We start from the raw sequence: 18423 nt of genomic DNA, 5'->3' as shown, positions 1-18423 counted from the left end.
TTGTAAAACTTTAAATCTTGAATTTATTTTATTACTTTACTTTTTCCAATGGACTGCTACTTTATCTTCCAACAGAACCGTCTAAAGAGATCTTGAAGAACTCTAAAGGTAAATCTCCATGTGTCCATTCTGTTCTAACCGGATATAAAGATATAATTTTGATGTTTTAAATAAAGATTAAATTAGTGTTAGCTGTTGGAATGTAATAAAGATACAGTGGGAACTGACACCTCTTGCTTCTATTTTGCATTTTCTAGTGTAGTATGACATTTTTAATTCAGAATTATATTAACTTAAAGGGTTGGTTCACCCAAAAATGAAAATTCTGTCATCATTTACTCACCCTCAGGTTGTTCCAAACCTGTATACATTTCTTTTTTCTGTTGAACACAAAGGAAGATCATTTGAAGAAAGTTTATAACCAGGCTGTTTTGGTGCATCATTGACTTTCATAGTAAGGAAAAAAAATTATGGAAGTCAATGGTGCCCCAGAACTGTTCAGTTTCCCACATTCTTCAAAATATCTTCCTTTGTGTTCAACAGAAAAAAGAAATTCATACAGGTTTGGAACAACCTTAGGGGGAGTAAATGATGACAGAATTTTCATTTTGGGGTGAACTATATCTTTAATTTTAATTTCTTAGAATATGAAATGTCTCCCTTTTGTTTTAATGAACCCCCAAAATGCAAAACCTGAAAATCCATATTATCCAGCATGATTTGAGAATGTTCACAAAGCATCATGTGGAAGCAAGAAATTGGCTAATGTCACTAATTTGCTTACTTTTTTTTTCTTTTCTTTTCTTTTTTTCATCTGGCTGATCTGGTGTCTGGGTAAATTCTTCAGCAATACTGAAGGTAGGAAGCCAATAAATCAACCAAAAATAACCCCAAATGCCTAAAAAACACATTTGTCAACATCAGATGACAAGTGTACAATTTGTTCCTTTTGATGTGCTTTTTATTTTGTTGTCCACAAGCTTGTTGAAGTGTTAAACAGTGGTGGGAAAAAGAACAAATACTTACTAGTAATTGAAAAAAGAAAAAAAAAATCCCGTCATTAATTCTACTTCAAAAAGTACATTTCCAGAAAAGTTATTTAAGTAAATGTACCACGTTACTACCCACTTCTGGTTTTAGAGTGAGCTCAATAACGTAGAGCACCTTTATTCCCCAAGGGAAATTCTTTCTCTGTTAGTTTGGTTCATGTCCTTGTACCTCATAAGAAGAAATCTTTGTGACTTCATTGTGACTCCAGCATTCTGACAGCATGGGGGCGTTGGCCGCTGAAACGTGGCCTTTACAAGCCACTTCTAGTGTTAGCGCTCTTGGCTTGTGCGAATCTTCAGCTGAGATGCCTGTCGCACGAGAAGAAAACTCTCTTGAAGGCCTGATTCTCAGTGATAATGAGGAGGCGGTCCGTAGCTCGCCATCTCTGAACGGCAGATTGATGCAAGACAATGAGGACGAAGCAGAAGGAGAGGAAAGTGACTATGACGATATTCTAATGGAGGAGAACCAGGTAGCTGACTTTGCCAGTTCCATGTTGGCTGCCATTTCCTGCTGGCACTATAGAGCCCGAGCTTTGCTTTCCATGGACTTCACAAGGGTGAGGTTCTCTGCCACAAAGGGGGATTCTGTCATACCCCGACCTGACCTGCAACCTGACCTGCATGTCTGTCAGACCTCCCTGCCATGTTGCATGTGCTCTCACAGAATGCCTTAATCCACTAACAGCGCATACAAGCTGAAGCTAACTCTGTAGATCAGCAGCACTGCTAGAGGAACTAAACAAAATTGTAACAAGGAGTTACTTTATTACAATTACATCAAATAATGCATATACTGTACAGTACTTATGATTCATTTTGTTCACTGCATTTCACTTTGTTGAGAGAAACATCTAGTAACAGTGTTATTATCGTTAATGATAAAATTAAGTTTTATTTGCATTCAAAATGGTAATAAAAACCCCTAAAAAGTTTTATCTAAATCTAAATTTAGATTTAGCATAGAATAATGTTTCATGGATCAAAAATTCAACAGCAACAAGCATCTGTGTATTTAGAAATTTATTTCCGTGCTCCGCCCCATTTTACGTGCATATGCGACTTTAATCATACTGCATTTTCATGAGAGGATCGCTTTGAATTTGACACAAGCATTTATACAACATGTTTAACCATGTTTTATTTACCTTGTAAAATCATTAAAGAAACCAGAATAGATTTTCGAAATAACAATTTCAGGTTACCCTGTTTTTCAGTGTTCATTTTAGTGTGCCACTCTACTATGTCCCTCAGGCCACCCCATTAAACATTTCCTGGAGACAGTCAATAAAAAACACCCAGTCAGAACTATTCTCTCTGATTGCAAACACTCTCATACTTGCAGAACAACACACTGCAACTGAAGAACGTAAAACTGAGAACCTTAAATAATATCATGAGTAACACGATGCTTCGCCAGACGACAAGTTTTTTATGGTTTTCCATATGAGATTTGAGGGATTTGTCATATTATAATGATATCCTATTGTGGTTTTACATTTTCACAATCAGTCCCTCCACAGCCCGGTTTGATGGCTAATATTCATGAGGAGCGGTACTTCAGGTCCAATGAGATTTCGGAAGCACTTTATTTTACAGTCCTGTTCCACATGTACATTCTATATTATTATTATTATTATTATTATTATTATTATTATTATTATAGTAATTACAATAACTTGTTAATAACTTGGTACTAACCCTGAACATTTACACTCACATTTTAAAAGAGAGAACATTATGTGAATAAATCACTTTCTTTGTGGCTCTTCAACAGTATTTATTTATTGATCCTTATTCATTTCAAATACAGTTTCAGACTGTTGTATATACTTAATCTATTATGTTATTCATGTAATATCATATTTTAATGGAAACATATTTTTACCATTAGTTACTTGAGGCAAAAGAAGTTAGAATGAAGGATAAACTGAAATTGACGGCATTTCAACACAACCTTTTCTCATGTATTTGAAGGCTGATATTGCGTCACTGAGGATAAACATCATATTATGCGACTACGCTTTACTTTACGGCGAGCTTACAACCTATTAGCCATGTTCTGCCTTAAGAACAAATGGTGAAACTGAATAGTCAAGTCAAGTCATCTTCATTTATATAGCGCTTTTAACAATGTAGATTGTTCCAAAGCGGCTTTACAGAGATACAAGGATAGTTTAAAGTAACAGAGATTGTTTTGGCTTTATAGCAGTTCTTGAATAAAGTTATTTTCCAGCTAAAGTTAATTTGATTGATTCACTTCCGTCGCAACGATCATTAGTTATTAACTTAGGGGCCGCTAACACGACACCGTTTTAACAGGAAACTCTACACAGACTTTAAACGCGAAACCTGTGAGAACGCTAATGGCGTGCACATGCGTATTACAAGTTCAGTCTATTGGTATGCGCGTTTGAATATATGTGCGCAGGTTTGTAATTCCCTACAAACCAAGCCTTAAAAAACTACTTGTCTGGCCTTAACATTTTGATACAGAATTTTATCACTTCGGGGTAGATTCGCAAACCGAATTTTCCCGACAACACTTTATCTGTAGAGTGGTAAAGGGATCCTCCATAAGGAGAAACTAGTTGGCACTTTAGCACCCTGCTATGACATCGGGTCCAGGCGCAGGTCCTTCATCAGATCTGGATACAGATCCGGCTACCTGGATCCGGCAGGCTGCGGGAAAATCTCGGGATAAACAAAAACACTAAAATTAGCATAGATGCCATTCTTTTTATGATGTAACGAGTACATCAGGATTTATGGGAAGTGTTCCCGGTTCCGGCTGACCTGATCTATGCAGCCTAACATTGAATTATAGAAGTCTATAATGTGTTATGTGTATGCTAGGTCAAAGAGATGTGTTTTTAGTCTAGCTTTGAACTGACAGAGTGTGTCTGCTTCCCGGACAATGATAGGAAGACTGTTCCAAAGTTTTGGTGCTAAATAGGAGAAGGATCTACCGCCAGCAGTTGATTTTGATATTCTAGGTATTATCAACTGGCCGGAATTTTGAGATCGCAATAGACGTGAAGGAATATAATGCGTTAAGAGCTCGCTCAAGTACTGCGGAGCTAAGCCATTTAGTGCTTTGTAAGTAATCAGCAATATTTTAAAATTTATACAATGTTTAATAGGGAGCCAGTGCAGTGTTGACAGAACCGGGCTAATATGGTCATACTTCCTGGTTCTGGTAAGAACTCGAGCTGTTGCGTTTTGGACCAGCTGTAGTTTGTTTATTAAGCGTGCAGGGCAACCACCCAGTAGAGCATTACAATAATCTAGCCTTGAGGTCATGAACGCATGAACTAATTGTTCCGCATTTGTCAATGAGAGCATATGGCGAAATTTAGATATATTTTGAAGATGGAAAAATGCCGTTTTACAGATACTAAACACGTGACTTTCAAATGAAAGATTGGTATCAAAGAGCACACCCAGGTTCCTAACTGACGACGAAGACTTAACAGAGCAGCCATCAAGTGTTAGACAGTATTCTAGGTTATTACGTGAGGAAGTTTTTTGTCCAATAATTAGAATCTCTGTTTTTTCAGAATTTAGTAGTAGGAAATTACTAGTCATCCAATTTTTTATATCAGCTATGCATTCCGTTAATTTTGTGAATTGGTAGTTTTCGTTAGGTTGTGAAGAAATATAGAGCTGAGTATCATCGGCATAACAGTGAAAGCTAATTCCATGCTTCCTAATGATATCTCCTAATGGTAGCATGTACAGAGTGAACAGCAGTGGTCCTAGTACTGAGCCTTGTGGTACGCCATACTGAACTTGTGATCGATAAGACATCTCTTCATTTACTGCTACAAACTGATAACGGTCAGATAAGTATGATTTAAACTAGGGATGTCCCGATCCGATCACGTGATCGGAAATCGGGCCCGATCACGTGGTTACAGACTCGATCGGAATCGGACGTTACCTCCCGATCAGGGGTGCGTTTCCCGAAAGCATCGTTGGCCAACTATGGTCGCAAGTTCATCGCAATGTCCATTGAACTCTATTGGTAACGAGGGAACTTGCGACCATAGTTGGCTAACGATGCTTTCGGGAAACGCACCCCAGGACTCGGATATATATGTATATATATTCTCATTATTATTTAACACATCTATAGTTATGCGGTGGCACAGAGTTACGCCGGTTTCACACTGCACGCGTTAGCAGAGCGTAAGCAGCGCAGGAGCAGTGCATATGGTGAGCAGGAGCAGGACACGCGCGTTTTGCTTTCACACTGGCAGCGTTTGTCACGCACGGCTGAACCGCGGGTTGTGTACAGACAGAGTAGCCTACTCTATAATGGATAAGTTGGCATTGCTTTATTTCGTTTTCAAATACATTTAAGATAAAATACTTGTCAAGAAGCTTATTTTATTAATAATTTCATAAATATAACTTTTGGTTCATCTTTGTTTTTATTGCTCTGGCAACAAGTTTGTTTTTGGACATTTGTTTTCTTTTTAAATTGATGTTGGTCATTTGATCGACTGTTTAAAACACAATAGATATCATCAATGCACTTTTTTGATAAAACTGCGGTGTATTTTGGCCATGATCAATGCATATCACTTTAATTCAGCGTAAGCGGCGCAGCAAAAATAGACTCTGCGCCGAAACTATCGTGGCACTGCTGCTTCTGCTCTGCTACGTGCTGCCGCCTCTGCATGCGGTGTGAATGCTCTAATCTGTTAACATGGGCGCCGAAAAAAAATACACGCTGCACGCTCTGCTAACAATGCAGTGTGAAACCGGCGAGTGCAGTTCCTAAAAGCACATTACTGGCTTTGCAAACGCTGTGGCACTTTATTTTTTTATTTGTTTACATGCCTGCTGGGTATTTTAAGTTGAGGTGCTATTTGTTTATATATTAGACTTTTTTTAAGTCCAAAAGTGAAGAATTTATGTTATTTATTACTTGATTGTTCAAGCTACCTCACAGAAGTGCTCTGTTTGTTAACAGAGTTGTTGAATGTTAAAATAAGGTGAATTAAATAAAAAATAAGGAACATCCTGGATCTGTTTTTTGCTCTTCTTTATTCTTTTTTTATGTATTATAGAAGTATCGGATCGGGACTCGGTATCGGTAGATACTCAAAATCAAATGACTCGGACTCGGACTCGAGGGCAAAAAAACCTGATCGGGACATCCCTAATTTAAACCATGCAATCCCACTAATGCCAACATAATTTTCAAGTCTATTTAAAAGAATGTTGTGGTCAATAGTGTCAAATGCAGCACTAAGATCGAGTAACACCAATAGAGAGATACAACCACGATCGGATGATAAGAGCAAATCATTTGTGACTCTAATGAGAGCTGTCTCGGTACTATGGTACGGTCTAAATCCTGACTGAAAATCCTTGCAGATATCATTTCTTTCTAAAAAGGAACATAGTTGTGAAGATACTGCCTTTTCTAGTATCTTTGACAGAAAGGGTAGATTCAAGATCGGCCTGTAATTGACTAATTTTGTGGGATCAAGTTGCGTTTTTTTTAACAAGCGGTTTAATCATAGCCAGCTTAAAGGTTTTTGGTACGTATCCTAGAGACAAAAATGAATTGATGATAGTAAGAAGAGGATCTATGACCTCTGGAAGCATCTCTTTCAGTAGCTTAGTAGGTATAGGGTCTAACATACATGTTGTCGGTTTAGATGATTTAATGAGTTTAGCGAATTCTTCCTCTCCTATAGCAATAAATGAATAGAATTTTTCCTTAGGGAGACTACAATGCACTGCCTGATGCGATACTGTAGTAGACGGTTGCATAGTTATTATTTTGTCCCTTATATTATCAATCTTATAAGTGAAGAAGTTCATAAAGTCATTACTGCTGTGTTGCTTGGAAATTTCTGGGCTTGAAGCTTTTTAGTTAGTTTAGCCACTGTTTCAAATAAATACCTAGGTTTTTGTTTATTTTCTTCTAATAGGGTTGAAAAATAAGCAGATCTAGCAGTTTTTAAGGCCTCTCTGTATGCAATCGAACTCTCTTTCCATGAAATGCGAAATACCTCTAGTTTTGTTTTCTTCCAGTTGCGCTCCATTTTTCTGAATAGTTACAAACTAGCTAGTAGTTACTAAGTCTCTAATGTGGAGTTTATGTTCCAGTTTAAGAACTTACAAATGGCTGGTGCGACCCTACCCAGGCCCACATGCACAGAATTATGCAGGAAAAGTTCGCAGATTTCCACAGAATTGCACAATCCATCATTCACAAAGTTCTACATATCCTCCACCCCTTGTGTGTTCACTTATTAAATAGTGTACTTAATTTGATTTTGCTTTCAGCCATCAATAAAACTGCATTACTGTTAGTTCCGTTTAACACATTTTTAACAAGAATTTCCTCCCAAAATCAGCACAGAAAAATGTGGGAAAATTCTACTTCATCTGGTCGTGCTAATGAATCTAACTTAAACCGTATTTGGACTGAAAATAACTGTCTTGCTTAATAATTTGTTCCTAATGATATTGCTTATTTAACAGTGTAAATATTATTTTGTATTGTATTTAAAGTGAGTTGTTTTAAAGTGTCAAACACCTATGAATGCTAAAAACATGTTTTTATGTTAGGAGGAACAGGGGTGTGAGGTCACTGAAAATAATTTTAATAGAGAAAATGGCCCATCAGTTGAACAGGTGGAGGCATATCTTACAGATGAAAGATATATCTCAGAACAGGTGAGTTGTATACTTAACTTATTGATTATATACAGTAATTGTATTAGTTTTAGTACTTAGTACTTTAGTACACCTAAAACTAGAATTGTACTGATTGGTTAATTTAGTAAGTAACAGGTTACCGTAAAGCTTACCACTGTTTTGAACTATGGTATGTATCATTTCATGAGGTTATTGGCAATACCCAGCCATATTTTAAACAAACCCAGAAATCAAGGGATTCAGCTTGTATTTGACATTCTCTTCTTACCCTCTCAAGGACAAATCTCAAAACCTGAAAATAGCCTCTTACTGGGGATCAACTGAGAAATTAAAGCCAGACAACTATAATGATCCAGAGTCCATAGAGATGGACCAACAGGTTCCAAATATTCAGGATCTGGAGTCAGCAAGGGAAAAATATGATCAGAAAGGTCCCAAAGAAGAGACAGAAGAGGCCTCATCTCTGTCACAGCAAACCGACACCCCTGGTGAATCTTCAGAGGAAGAGGAGAATGCAGAAGAGAAATCAGACTCCACTAGCATTCTACCATCATCTGTGCTTGATAAGGCCAGCGCCATTGCTGAACACTTTGTCTGTGCCACACGTCGTAGTAGCATAAGCGTGGATGTTTGCCCATCTCCACGTCTTCCCAGCAGGACTGGAAGCAGTCTAAGTCTGGGAGATTCCCATGATCATCAACACCGCCTTGCTAGCACCTGCTCACCTGAGTCACATGGCATTCCTTTGACCCAGGAAGCCCTTGCATCAGCAGACTTCATGATCGGGTCATTAGGGGACGACAGACTTTTTGACGCTGATCGAAGCATCGACAGAAGAAGGGATTCAGTGCTATCCCGGCAAGATCAACTACTCATTGACAAGATAAGGAGCTACTATGAGAATGCAGAACACCAGGATGCTACTTTTAGCCTAAAGCGTAGAGAGAGCCTCACTTACATTCCAAGTGGGCTTGTAAGGAATTCAGTTAGTCGTTTCAACAGCATTCCTAATGAAAAAGGCCTTGCCTTAGAGAAGACCACCAATACATCTGGACCTGATGAAGCTATAGAACCTCTTTTTGTTACCTTGGCTCTATCAGAGACCAATTTGAATGCAAATTCATCCTCTCTGGAACAACCTATTAGTGATCCCACAGATTTCACTAGGCTTGACTCTGATGGAGATGGTTTCATGAAACCTCAGTCTGTCTATTACCAAACTGAGAGTAATCCGGAAGAGGTTTTCCGTCCCTCCTCTGAGATGATCAAAGTCTGGCAAGAAATGGAAAGAGAGGTCACTAGATGTCAAGGGGACCTCAAAGCTCTGAGGCCCAGAGAAACTCCTTATTATAGAGGAACAAGTCCCAGTCTCCTCAGGAAGAGTCCTAACTTGGGTAAAAAGACACAAGGCAAAGTTGTTGATGGACAGGTTATATCTGAAGATTCAAATCTGAGCACTATCAGAGAGGAGTCCTTCACACCATCACCTTTGAAAGAGAAGGAAAACAGTGCAGCCCGTGAGAATGATGCCACCAGACCCAGGCAATGTGAGAATGAATGTAGACCCCTTACATCTCTAGCCCCCAGAGTTATCAGGTTGAGAGGAGAAACTGAAGATGAGGGAGATGCAGGAGCACAGTCAGCAGAAGATGCGGATTCATCCCAAAACAAAGTTTTTCATCTTGCAAGGAAGTACAGTCAACGCATTAAGTGCACACAACCAGTGCTGAGACAGAGGAGTGAAGAGTCTGGAGATACATGGTCGGCCACGAGGAACCTTCTGTCGGTGGTGGAAGAAAAGCCAGAGGAGACCAAAGGTAAGATGGATCTTTTTGACTATAATCAAAAAGTGAATGCATTTGCAACCAATTTTCTTCTATACCACAACATATTACAACAACAGAATAGAACAACAGAACTGAGACTTTTCACTTTTTGCCTTGCTCCTTGTCTTTGTTTGCAGCAATCCTTTTATTAGTGGAGTCTTTTTGTGTATTATTAATAGGGCTGTCAAAATTGCTCAAAAATGACGTTCGAATATTCCCTCTAAAAAACACACGAATATTCGAACTATTCGAACATCTGGTTGCCATTTTGTCAATGACGCACATTACGTCAATAACAGGACAAATTAATACAAAGAGACATACAGTAACTACTTGTATAGGTAGTTTATTTAAGTTTAAACATATTTGACAATGTATTACCTACACAAAAACAAACAAGTAAATCTAATGGCCAAGACCGCAGACCTCACTCTCGCTCGCTCACTCGCAGGCACTCTTTCTCTCTCTCGCCCTCACCCGCTGTGTTCACACACCAAACGCGAATAGAGCATCTGGCGCGAGTGATTTCAATGTTATGTCAATGTAAAGACGCGTTTACGCTGGTCTGGAGGTCTTGTGGCGCGAATGAGGCGTCACGCTCTCCGCACATCAAACTTTTGCTTTTGACGTGCGAATTCAAAATGTTCAAGAGTCCAACTAGACGCGGTAGACACGAATCCGACATTGAACGCTCCGAGCGAGCTGTGCTGTGGTAAAAATTTAACTTTTCCTTGACATGAAACGGTAAATAATCAAACCAGTAGAAGCCTGCAGTGCATGAAACTGCTGTATCTAACCTACCTTATTCATGCTGCGCAATATCTATTCAGTCAGTACAGTAGCCTACTCTTTAGTAATGTTTCTGTTTACCGTTAACGCTTCTTTCTGTGACCTGTCCCTGACCCCGCAGGCAGCGCGCCCACTCGCAAAGCAGACAGCCGTTCTGCTACCGTGGGCATTTTTCCACATTCGAATATTAATTTTCACATTCGAATTTCTGTTTTTTAAAACTATTCGAATATATATTCGAATTTAGAATATTCGTTGACAGCCCTAATTATTAATGAGTAATTTAATCATTTATTTTGTTCACTGAATTCATTTAAAAACACTGCTTTCGAGAACGAAAGACCACTACTGTGTGTTGCAATTTTTTTTTATCCGGCTTAGGCTTTTTTCCCTCTGCACCCTGTGGCTTTGTGCAAACCTTGTGCAAACTTTCAGAATAGATTCACATACACAGATATGTAAATATGTAAATATGGTCTGCTCCATCGACTGTGCATAACATAACAAATAAAGTAAACCTAAGTGCAAAAACAGTATATAATAAACTGACAAATGTAATATTATTTAGCAATATATAAAATGTCCAAAAAATAGAGAATGTTTAAAATGCATGTTAAATTGCAGCAACAATACAAGTGCTATGTGCAACTGACGCTTAATATACCTGAATAACACTGAGCGAGAGACTTATGAGATGAGTGATACAGGCAAGTCCAAGTTAAGGAGTCTATTAACCTGAGGGAAGAAGCTTCTCCTTAGCCTCTCAGTTTTTGTCCTCAGACTACGGAAGCACTTACCAGATGGAAGCAGGCTAAACAGACAGTTATCAGGGTGTTGGAGTCCTTGATGATTTAACAGCTCTATTCCTGCATCGTCTGAGATAGATGTCATGCAGATCCTGTGATGTCCTCGGCTAAGTGCTCTACTCTCTGCTAGGGGTGCCGATTCGGTATCGGTTCAGTAATAGACCATAACTGATTATAATGTACTGACGCTTTTCTGACGTAATTTGTCGCGCACGTGCTTTGTCGCGGTAGCATACAATGGCAGAGGGAGGTGAGATGCGAGTGAGAGAAAATGTAAAATGCTCCAACTACTTTAAAAGCCTACATCTGGGCACATTTCGGCTTTTATGAACAACCTGGTAAGCATGACCTGCAGAAGACACGGGCTGTGTGTGCTCATGTCATGCACAAATAGAATATGCAGGAGGTAATACCACAAACTTGATAAACCACATTATCCGTTTTCACCCCGAGCTGTTAACGCCTGGCAGAGTCTGACTGCTTTAGAGTAAGCAGATGAGCTCCAACGTCACCCGAATCCGCAGCCAAAAATAAATCATCCACCCGCCCCAATAATTTTCTCTGATTTAAGTATCCGCACCCGATGGTCAAATTACAATTATTCTGTGTTGTTACGCGTGATTATAAATGGATGATGGATGTCACCTTCAACAGCGGATTCGGCGCCGGTTGATGCGCGCATCTTTAATGGTAACATAATACTGTCACGGTTTTGGTCTGGTTTTGTTCTTGTCATGTTTGCTTCCTTGTCTGTCATGTGATCCCTTGTAGTCATGTGATCCTGCCATGTGTCTTGTCATGAGTTTATTGTCTGATTGTTTGATCATTGTTCATAGGTGTCCCTTGTCTAGTCATTAGTCTTGTGTGTATTTAAGCCCTCATGTTTGCCATGTGTCGGGTTCTTGTATTGCTGATGTAACCACTAAGTAAGTTCATGTTTCTGAGATTGTTTTCGCCATGCCTTGCCATGTTCTTTTGTTTCTATGTCTGATTCTGATTTTCATTAAACTGCATTTGGGTTCTACATACGCTTGCTTCAGTGGACTTAGTTACATATACACTGATTAATGAGCGCTGCTTTTAAATAAACGTTTCTTTAAAACAAAATTTATTTGACAGATTTTCCTTTTCTTAATGGTAAAAAAAACAAGCTTTACTCCCTTGAAACTTAAACTGGAATGTCACTGTTTCTGTCACTGCGACTTTCCGAACAGGCGAGCACACGCAAACACACACGCGCACACATCACTTTTGAAGTAAAATTTAAAATTGGGGATGCGGTGCATCGTGATATCGAATTGAACTGAATCGATGACATGATAATTGTAATCGAACCGAACCGTGAGACCAGTGTCGGTTCACACCCCTACTCTCTGCAGAGCTTTACAGGCCTTATTAGTGCAGTTCCCATACCACACTGAAATACATTTGTACACTTTCTATTGTTGCTGAATAGAAAGTTTTCAGGATTACTGGTGAAAGCCTGAATTTCCTCAGCTGTCGTAGATGGTACATTCATAATACTATCAGGGCCGGCTGCTTTTCCGACATTCACTCGCTTTAGAGTCCTCCGAACCTCGTCCTCAGTGACAGTGATTACATGGTCATCGCTAACATGCCTGCTTCGTTCTGACACGCTGATCGGCAGAATAGCGCTCACACGGTTAGTTTCAAAACGTGCATAGAAATATTCAGCTCGTCAGCAAGCCAAAAGAGTCTGCTCTCACCACAGAAGAGGGATTGCTTCTAAAGGCACTTATGGTCCTCAGTCCCTGCCACGTACGACGAGTCTTTTAGCTGAAATTGAGACTCCACTCGTTCTCTGTATCTAAGTTTAGTGGCTTTTACTGCACGTCGGAGAGCATAGCACGATGCTTTGTAATCTCTCATGTTCCCCAACGAGAGACCTACGTTATATGCAGCTGTCTGCGCATTCACCACAGCTTGGATAGTTTTATCCACCCACCTTTTCTGAAAAGAGAAGGTCTTTATAGTGATGCTTCCTCAGTAAGCATGCTAACAAAGCTCATTGCTACATCTGTGAACTTGCTGATGTCACCTGGAACATGTCCCAGTCAACATCATCCTGTAGCGTAGCTTCTGATTGGGCAGACCAGCGTTTCACCACCCTCCTCTCGGAGGGTCCTTGCTTAGATTCCTGTCTGATTATATTCCGGTATGAGGAAAATGGCAGCATAATCTGATTTACCAAAAGCCGGTAGCAAGCGAGCTTTGTAGCCATTCCTAAACTGAGAATAGCAATCTAGTTGGGCAGGAGACATGTTGGTAAAATACGGCATAACCTACCTGAGGTTGGCTTTATTAAAGTCCCCTTTCACAACGAAGGGAGCATCTGGATGTTTGTTTATGTAGACACTAAGCACATCATAAAGCTTGGACAAAGCCAAACCTGTGTCTGTCTGAGGTGGGATGTGTACAGCAGCAGCAATGATGGATGTGAACTCACGGGGCAAATAAAAGATGTTCCAGATGAGGTGAACAGGAGCAGTATAGAGTGGAAATGTTCCTGGGATCACACCATTTATTATTAGTCATAAAATAAACTCCTCCACCTTTGGCTTTACTGTCCTCCATTGTTCTAGCCATCCGTAAAACTGAGAAGTTATCGGATGGCGTAACAGCCGTGTCCGGCACCAAAGGCATCAGCCAAGTTTCAGACAGGCAGAGTATGTTGCAGTCTCTAATGTCACGTTGAAATCTTATCCTGGCTCTAAGGTCATCCAATTTATTCTCAAATCTAGTAACTAAGTAACTTAAATGACCATGATGGGTTACAGGATGAAATGTCTCGAAATAGATGGGTATAGTGGTATCCAATCTACTTTGTCATAAGTAATCAGTGCAGATGTACGTACAAAAAAAAAATGTGAGTTCTGCTCGTGTTGGTTTCCAGTTTAAAGTGGTTGACTTCAATAAATATAAATTGGTTGTTGAATAATTTATTAGTTGCAGTGATTCTACTTAATGTTGTTCAGTCTTTAATGTACTGTATAACCAAACATAAAATTATCTTATGTTTTGCTGCTCCACAGATAAACCAGACTTGATGCTGTCCTTGACTGCAAATGATCAGGCTGATTATGATAGAGACCAGAAGTCCCAGCTTGTGACTCCCAGCCCAGACCACACTCCTAATTCTGTCAGTAGCCCAAAGGTCTTGTCCCCACATCTGTCCCATTCCAGGAGTCCTCTTAGTCCTCCACCTGAGAACTTCAACTGGCCAGACGTCCGTGAGCTTCGCTCCAAATATGCACACTTCAGCAGCTCATCTTCTCAGTCACCAGCAGGCCAAAGTCGTTCTGTGGCAGAGAGGATGTTCGACGGCACTTCTAGAAGACGTTCTAGCTGCTCTTCTAGCCGCATATTCACCTCTAATGGCTCCACAGACTCTTCAATTCACACACTTTATCCGGGAAGGGATACGGGAGAATTGCTGACTCGGAAGCATCGTACTGGCTCTCTGGACCAAAAATTGGGTAGTTTGTACTTGAGTGATCTGCATAGTCTTCAGAGTAAAAATGCCAGCAGTGGCTACTATGTCTCCGCTCAAGCTACCCTTCCAAATGAGAAGAATATAATAGTGGTTGAGAAAGTACCTGAGGATACAACACCAGTAGAGATGGACCTGCCTACCAAAGAGTGCATGAAACAGGAAATGACAACAGATGACGGCTACGTCCAAATTCGTTCTCCAACTTCTCGTGAGAAGATCTCAATCATGGCTGTCATTGACCGCTGTCGGGCATATCAGGAGTCAGAGGAATACCGTCTTAGGGAAGAGGGAGGATCTAAGACAGAGAGGAGCAAAAAACTTGAGATAGCTCCATCCCCTAGTGATTACTTAGATGATGTTGTTAAAAATGCATTGGATTCTGGGAAGAAGGCTGACGCTAGTCAACACAGCGTTGTCAAGAACCTCAGAGAAAAATTCCAAAGCATAAGATAAAATCACTCGTTTTATCGTTATGTATTTAATGTTTCAGAAATACTGGAAAGTTGTTGGCTATGAAATACTTTGCTTCATTAATTTCTCTCTTTTTTTTTTAAATGTCTTGACCACTGAAGGTATGGTCAGTATATATTATGCTGTAGCCAAATAAATCATTTGGCGAATTTAAACCTCAAACCTAATATTCTTTACGTTTTGTATGCTACTTTACTGGTATTTTGGACACTGTTTGATTTATGTTGCCTACTGTTAAACCTATGAGAAACCTATGGTTTTTTATGGTCTGGATGCTAGGCAGCAAGTGTAAATATTGTACATTCTTGTACATGCATTCATTCTGATGTACCATTCGCATATTTGATTGTAGATATGCATGTATGTGTTTGGTAGTCATTTTACATAAATGTAAAGGTAATGACATTCTTCTTCATGGTTGTTTAAATTTTGGCAAAAGTATTTCAATTCATGTAATATAGTATACACTGCCAGTATAGACTAGACTTTAGAGTGTAATTCCAGTCTAGACTCTAAATGGAACAGACCACTCGAAAACTGGGTTTTATTTAACTTTTAACTGAAAGATATGTTAAAGCTTGTTCGTAGATGGCATGCATGGGCCAAGTGTATATATGTACCTTTGTACCAAAGTGGATTTAGTCCCTTTTTTCTAGGAAACTAGATCCTAATGTTTAAAGACATACTGTAAGAAGTAGTACAGTATGACAATTTTGTCTGAAATTTTAAGCTTACCATACATCATTGTGGTGCATGATAAATCTGCCACTAACATCAGACTTTGGCTGATGCCACAATTTGGTAAACACTGTTGGTTAAACAGCCCATTCTGATAGACTGGTCTTTGTGAAATCTGTCATTTTCTTCATAACTGCTCTCTTATTGATCATTGTGTGTGTCTCTCTCTGTTATTTATTAAGATTCTATTGATTCCTCTTGTTAGTCTGACTTAATACAAATGCACCAAAAAAATACAGTTCATAAAGTGGAAAGTCTGGAAAATTCACTCCATAATAAAACCGAAGGAAATTCAACTTAGCAAAGACTTGGACAGATGTCCCATTTTAATGACTCTGATCTGTAGGCCTCAAATGCGAATCTTAGATAGTCAAACCAAGAGCATATGACTCCTTTCAACACTGTTTCCGAGGTTTAATCAAATCAGAACTTGATAAAGCCTCTATGTCAGTTTATGGTTTGATATTAATACGATATTCATTCAAATGTGTTTTTCAGATATGAAACTCAAACATTTTTCTTAGTTTTTTCTAAGTTCTACATGCAGCACTTGAATTACTTTTGCCATTCAACATTAGCCATCACTGAGCAACTGTAGCAGAATTTCAGCATTTAAATATGTCTAAACATGTAACGGCACCTCATACTTCGTACAATATTTACAATTTGAATCCCTCACCTAGCCAAAATCATACAACATTCTTTGGATTTACAAATTTAGAAAAATTATAAGAGATTAATAAATGCTGAAGAAGTATTGTTCATTCTTAGTTCATGCTAAGGTAGTTAACTAATGTTAACTAATGAACCTTATTGTAAAGTGTAAATACAGCTGTTCCTTGTTTGTTCATGTTAGTTCACAGTGTATTAACTAATGTCAACAAATACAACCTTTGATTTTAATAATGTATTAGTAAATGTTTAAATTAATATTAAGATTTAATAAATGCTAAAAGTATTGTTCATTCTTAGTTCAAGTTAACTAAGATTGTTAACTAATGAACCTTATTGTAAAGTGTTACCATTATAAGAAAGTGTTTTTTAACTAATATTTTAATTATAGAATAATATAAATATTTTTCTAGATAATAGTTCTGAATGTCCTGTTTTATGTTTCACCCTTTCAAAAAATCATTGATGAATCAAATGATTGGGCCTCTAAATATGCACACTAAGGCATTTTACAGTGATGTGATATTCCTGAATCATGAGGGGCAAAGGAATAGTCTTGATCTCAATTTCTCAATCAAGTCCATGTACTTTAACTGTAAGTGAACTCTCACTAAATATCCTGACAAGAAACAATGAGGATGTTTTCATTTTAAAAGGCGATGAAAGTACGCCACACAATGGCTGCATTTTTAACAAAAAATCTATCTGAAATTTGATCAGTTTTAATTTCCAACCTTTCCTCCTAGATATGTTTGACGCCTTTAAATATTATTTAAGAGGATCAGTTAGAAACTAATTAAAATAAATGTATAATATACTTATATTTCCAAATACCTGCAGTTCTTCGACTTTCTGCCACAAGGAAAAGTGCGTAGGCTACGTCTGCTTAGAACCTGAGCACTTTTCCACGTCAAAGACCGTTTTTATCAATATGAACGTTGGCGTGGGTTTTAGCATATGCACACTCTAGTTGAAATCGTTTTATTAATGAGGCCTCTCATTAGCACACGTACATCACAGAGACGTCTGTTTTATGTGCGTTTGCTCATCTGCAATGTGTCAAATAGATGTTTCGAAAATGTTTTTAAGATGTTTATGATATAAAATGTATGTAAAACTGATATGTTAAAGACATCTATCAGATATTAGTAAACAGCAGATGCTTTCCAGATGAAGTGATCTTTAACAGACATCTTGCAGACATAAGTGTGTTATCTAGTCTTCATTTGATTTTAGTTTGCTTTACAACTTAAAAAATTATAACTGTCTACAATAGACTTGTTACTAAAATAAGGTGGTGACTCTCACATATGTCCAACAGTATATTATTTTCCTGGATCTGAAGGCTATGGAAGCCTCTCAAAATACACACTATACGGTTATAACTTTTTGGCTATTTTCAAATAAAAGATTTTCTGTATAATTGATGAACTTTTGCTTAAAAACAATGAAAAAGGCCCTAATGCTCTGTTTAAAAAAAGGTCACCCCAGATGAATAATTGGAACAAACATATAACAAACTTTCTGAAGCTTAATCCTAAAACTTTCTAGAACTGTTTAGAACATTCTAGGACTGTTGAGAACTTTCTGGAATTTTCTAGAACTCTTTTTATTTTTAACTGTTTTAACAATCCAAATCTGGGTACACATGTATAGGAGAGAGGGAACTTTATGAGCAAACAAAAGTTGTAAAATAAGCTCTTGTTTTTTTTAAGCAAAAGTTAATTGATTTATGAAATAGGAAATCTTTTATTTGAAAAACAGTCATACATTTATAACCCTAATACACATGCTACTCTGCTGTAGTTCACTTTACACAAAATTGCAAAAAGGTATCATGAACATGTTTTCACCTCAAATATATTCTCTGCTCT

The 18423-nt window shown here is 38.4% G+C and overlaps 1 protein-coding gene across 1 annotated transcript in view; it reads left to right on the top strand.

Moving 5' to 3' along the window:
• Positions 1-16840, top strand: part of LOC311068592 (pleckstrin homology domain-containing family G member 3) — a 140640-nt gene extending 123800 nt beyond the window's left edge. The window contains exons 14-19 of the mRNA XM_084091133.1: positions 76-108; positions 848-858; positions 1259-1609; positions 7644-7751; positions 8011-9550; positions 14208-16840. Coding sequence (XP_083947259.1) covers positions 76-108; positions 848-858; positions 1259-1609; positions 7644-7751; positions 8011-9550; positions 14208-15121 — 2957 coding nt within the window. The 3' untranslated portion in view covers positions 15122-16840. The remainder of the gene's footprint in view (positions 1-75; positions 109-847; positions 859-1258; positions 1610-7643; positions 7752-8010; positions 9551-14207) is intronic.
• The last annotated feature ends 1583 nt before the right edge of the window (positions 16841-18423 follow it).

The sequence above is a fragment of the Abramis brama genome (genome assembly GCF_963993115.1).
Source record: "Abramis brama genome assembly, chromosome: 18".
NCBI classification, from domain to species: domain Eukaryota; kingdom Metazoa; phylum Chordata; class Actinopteri; order Cypriniformes; family Leuciscidae; genus Abramis; species Abramis brama.
The sequence above is the reverse complement of the archived record's forward strand: the minus strand, read 5'-3'. Positions and strand labels throughout refer to the sequence as shown.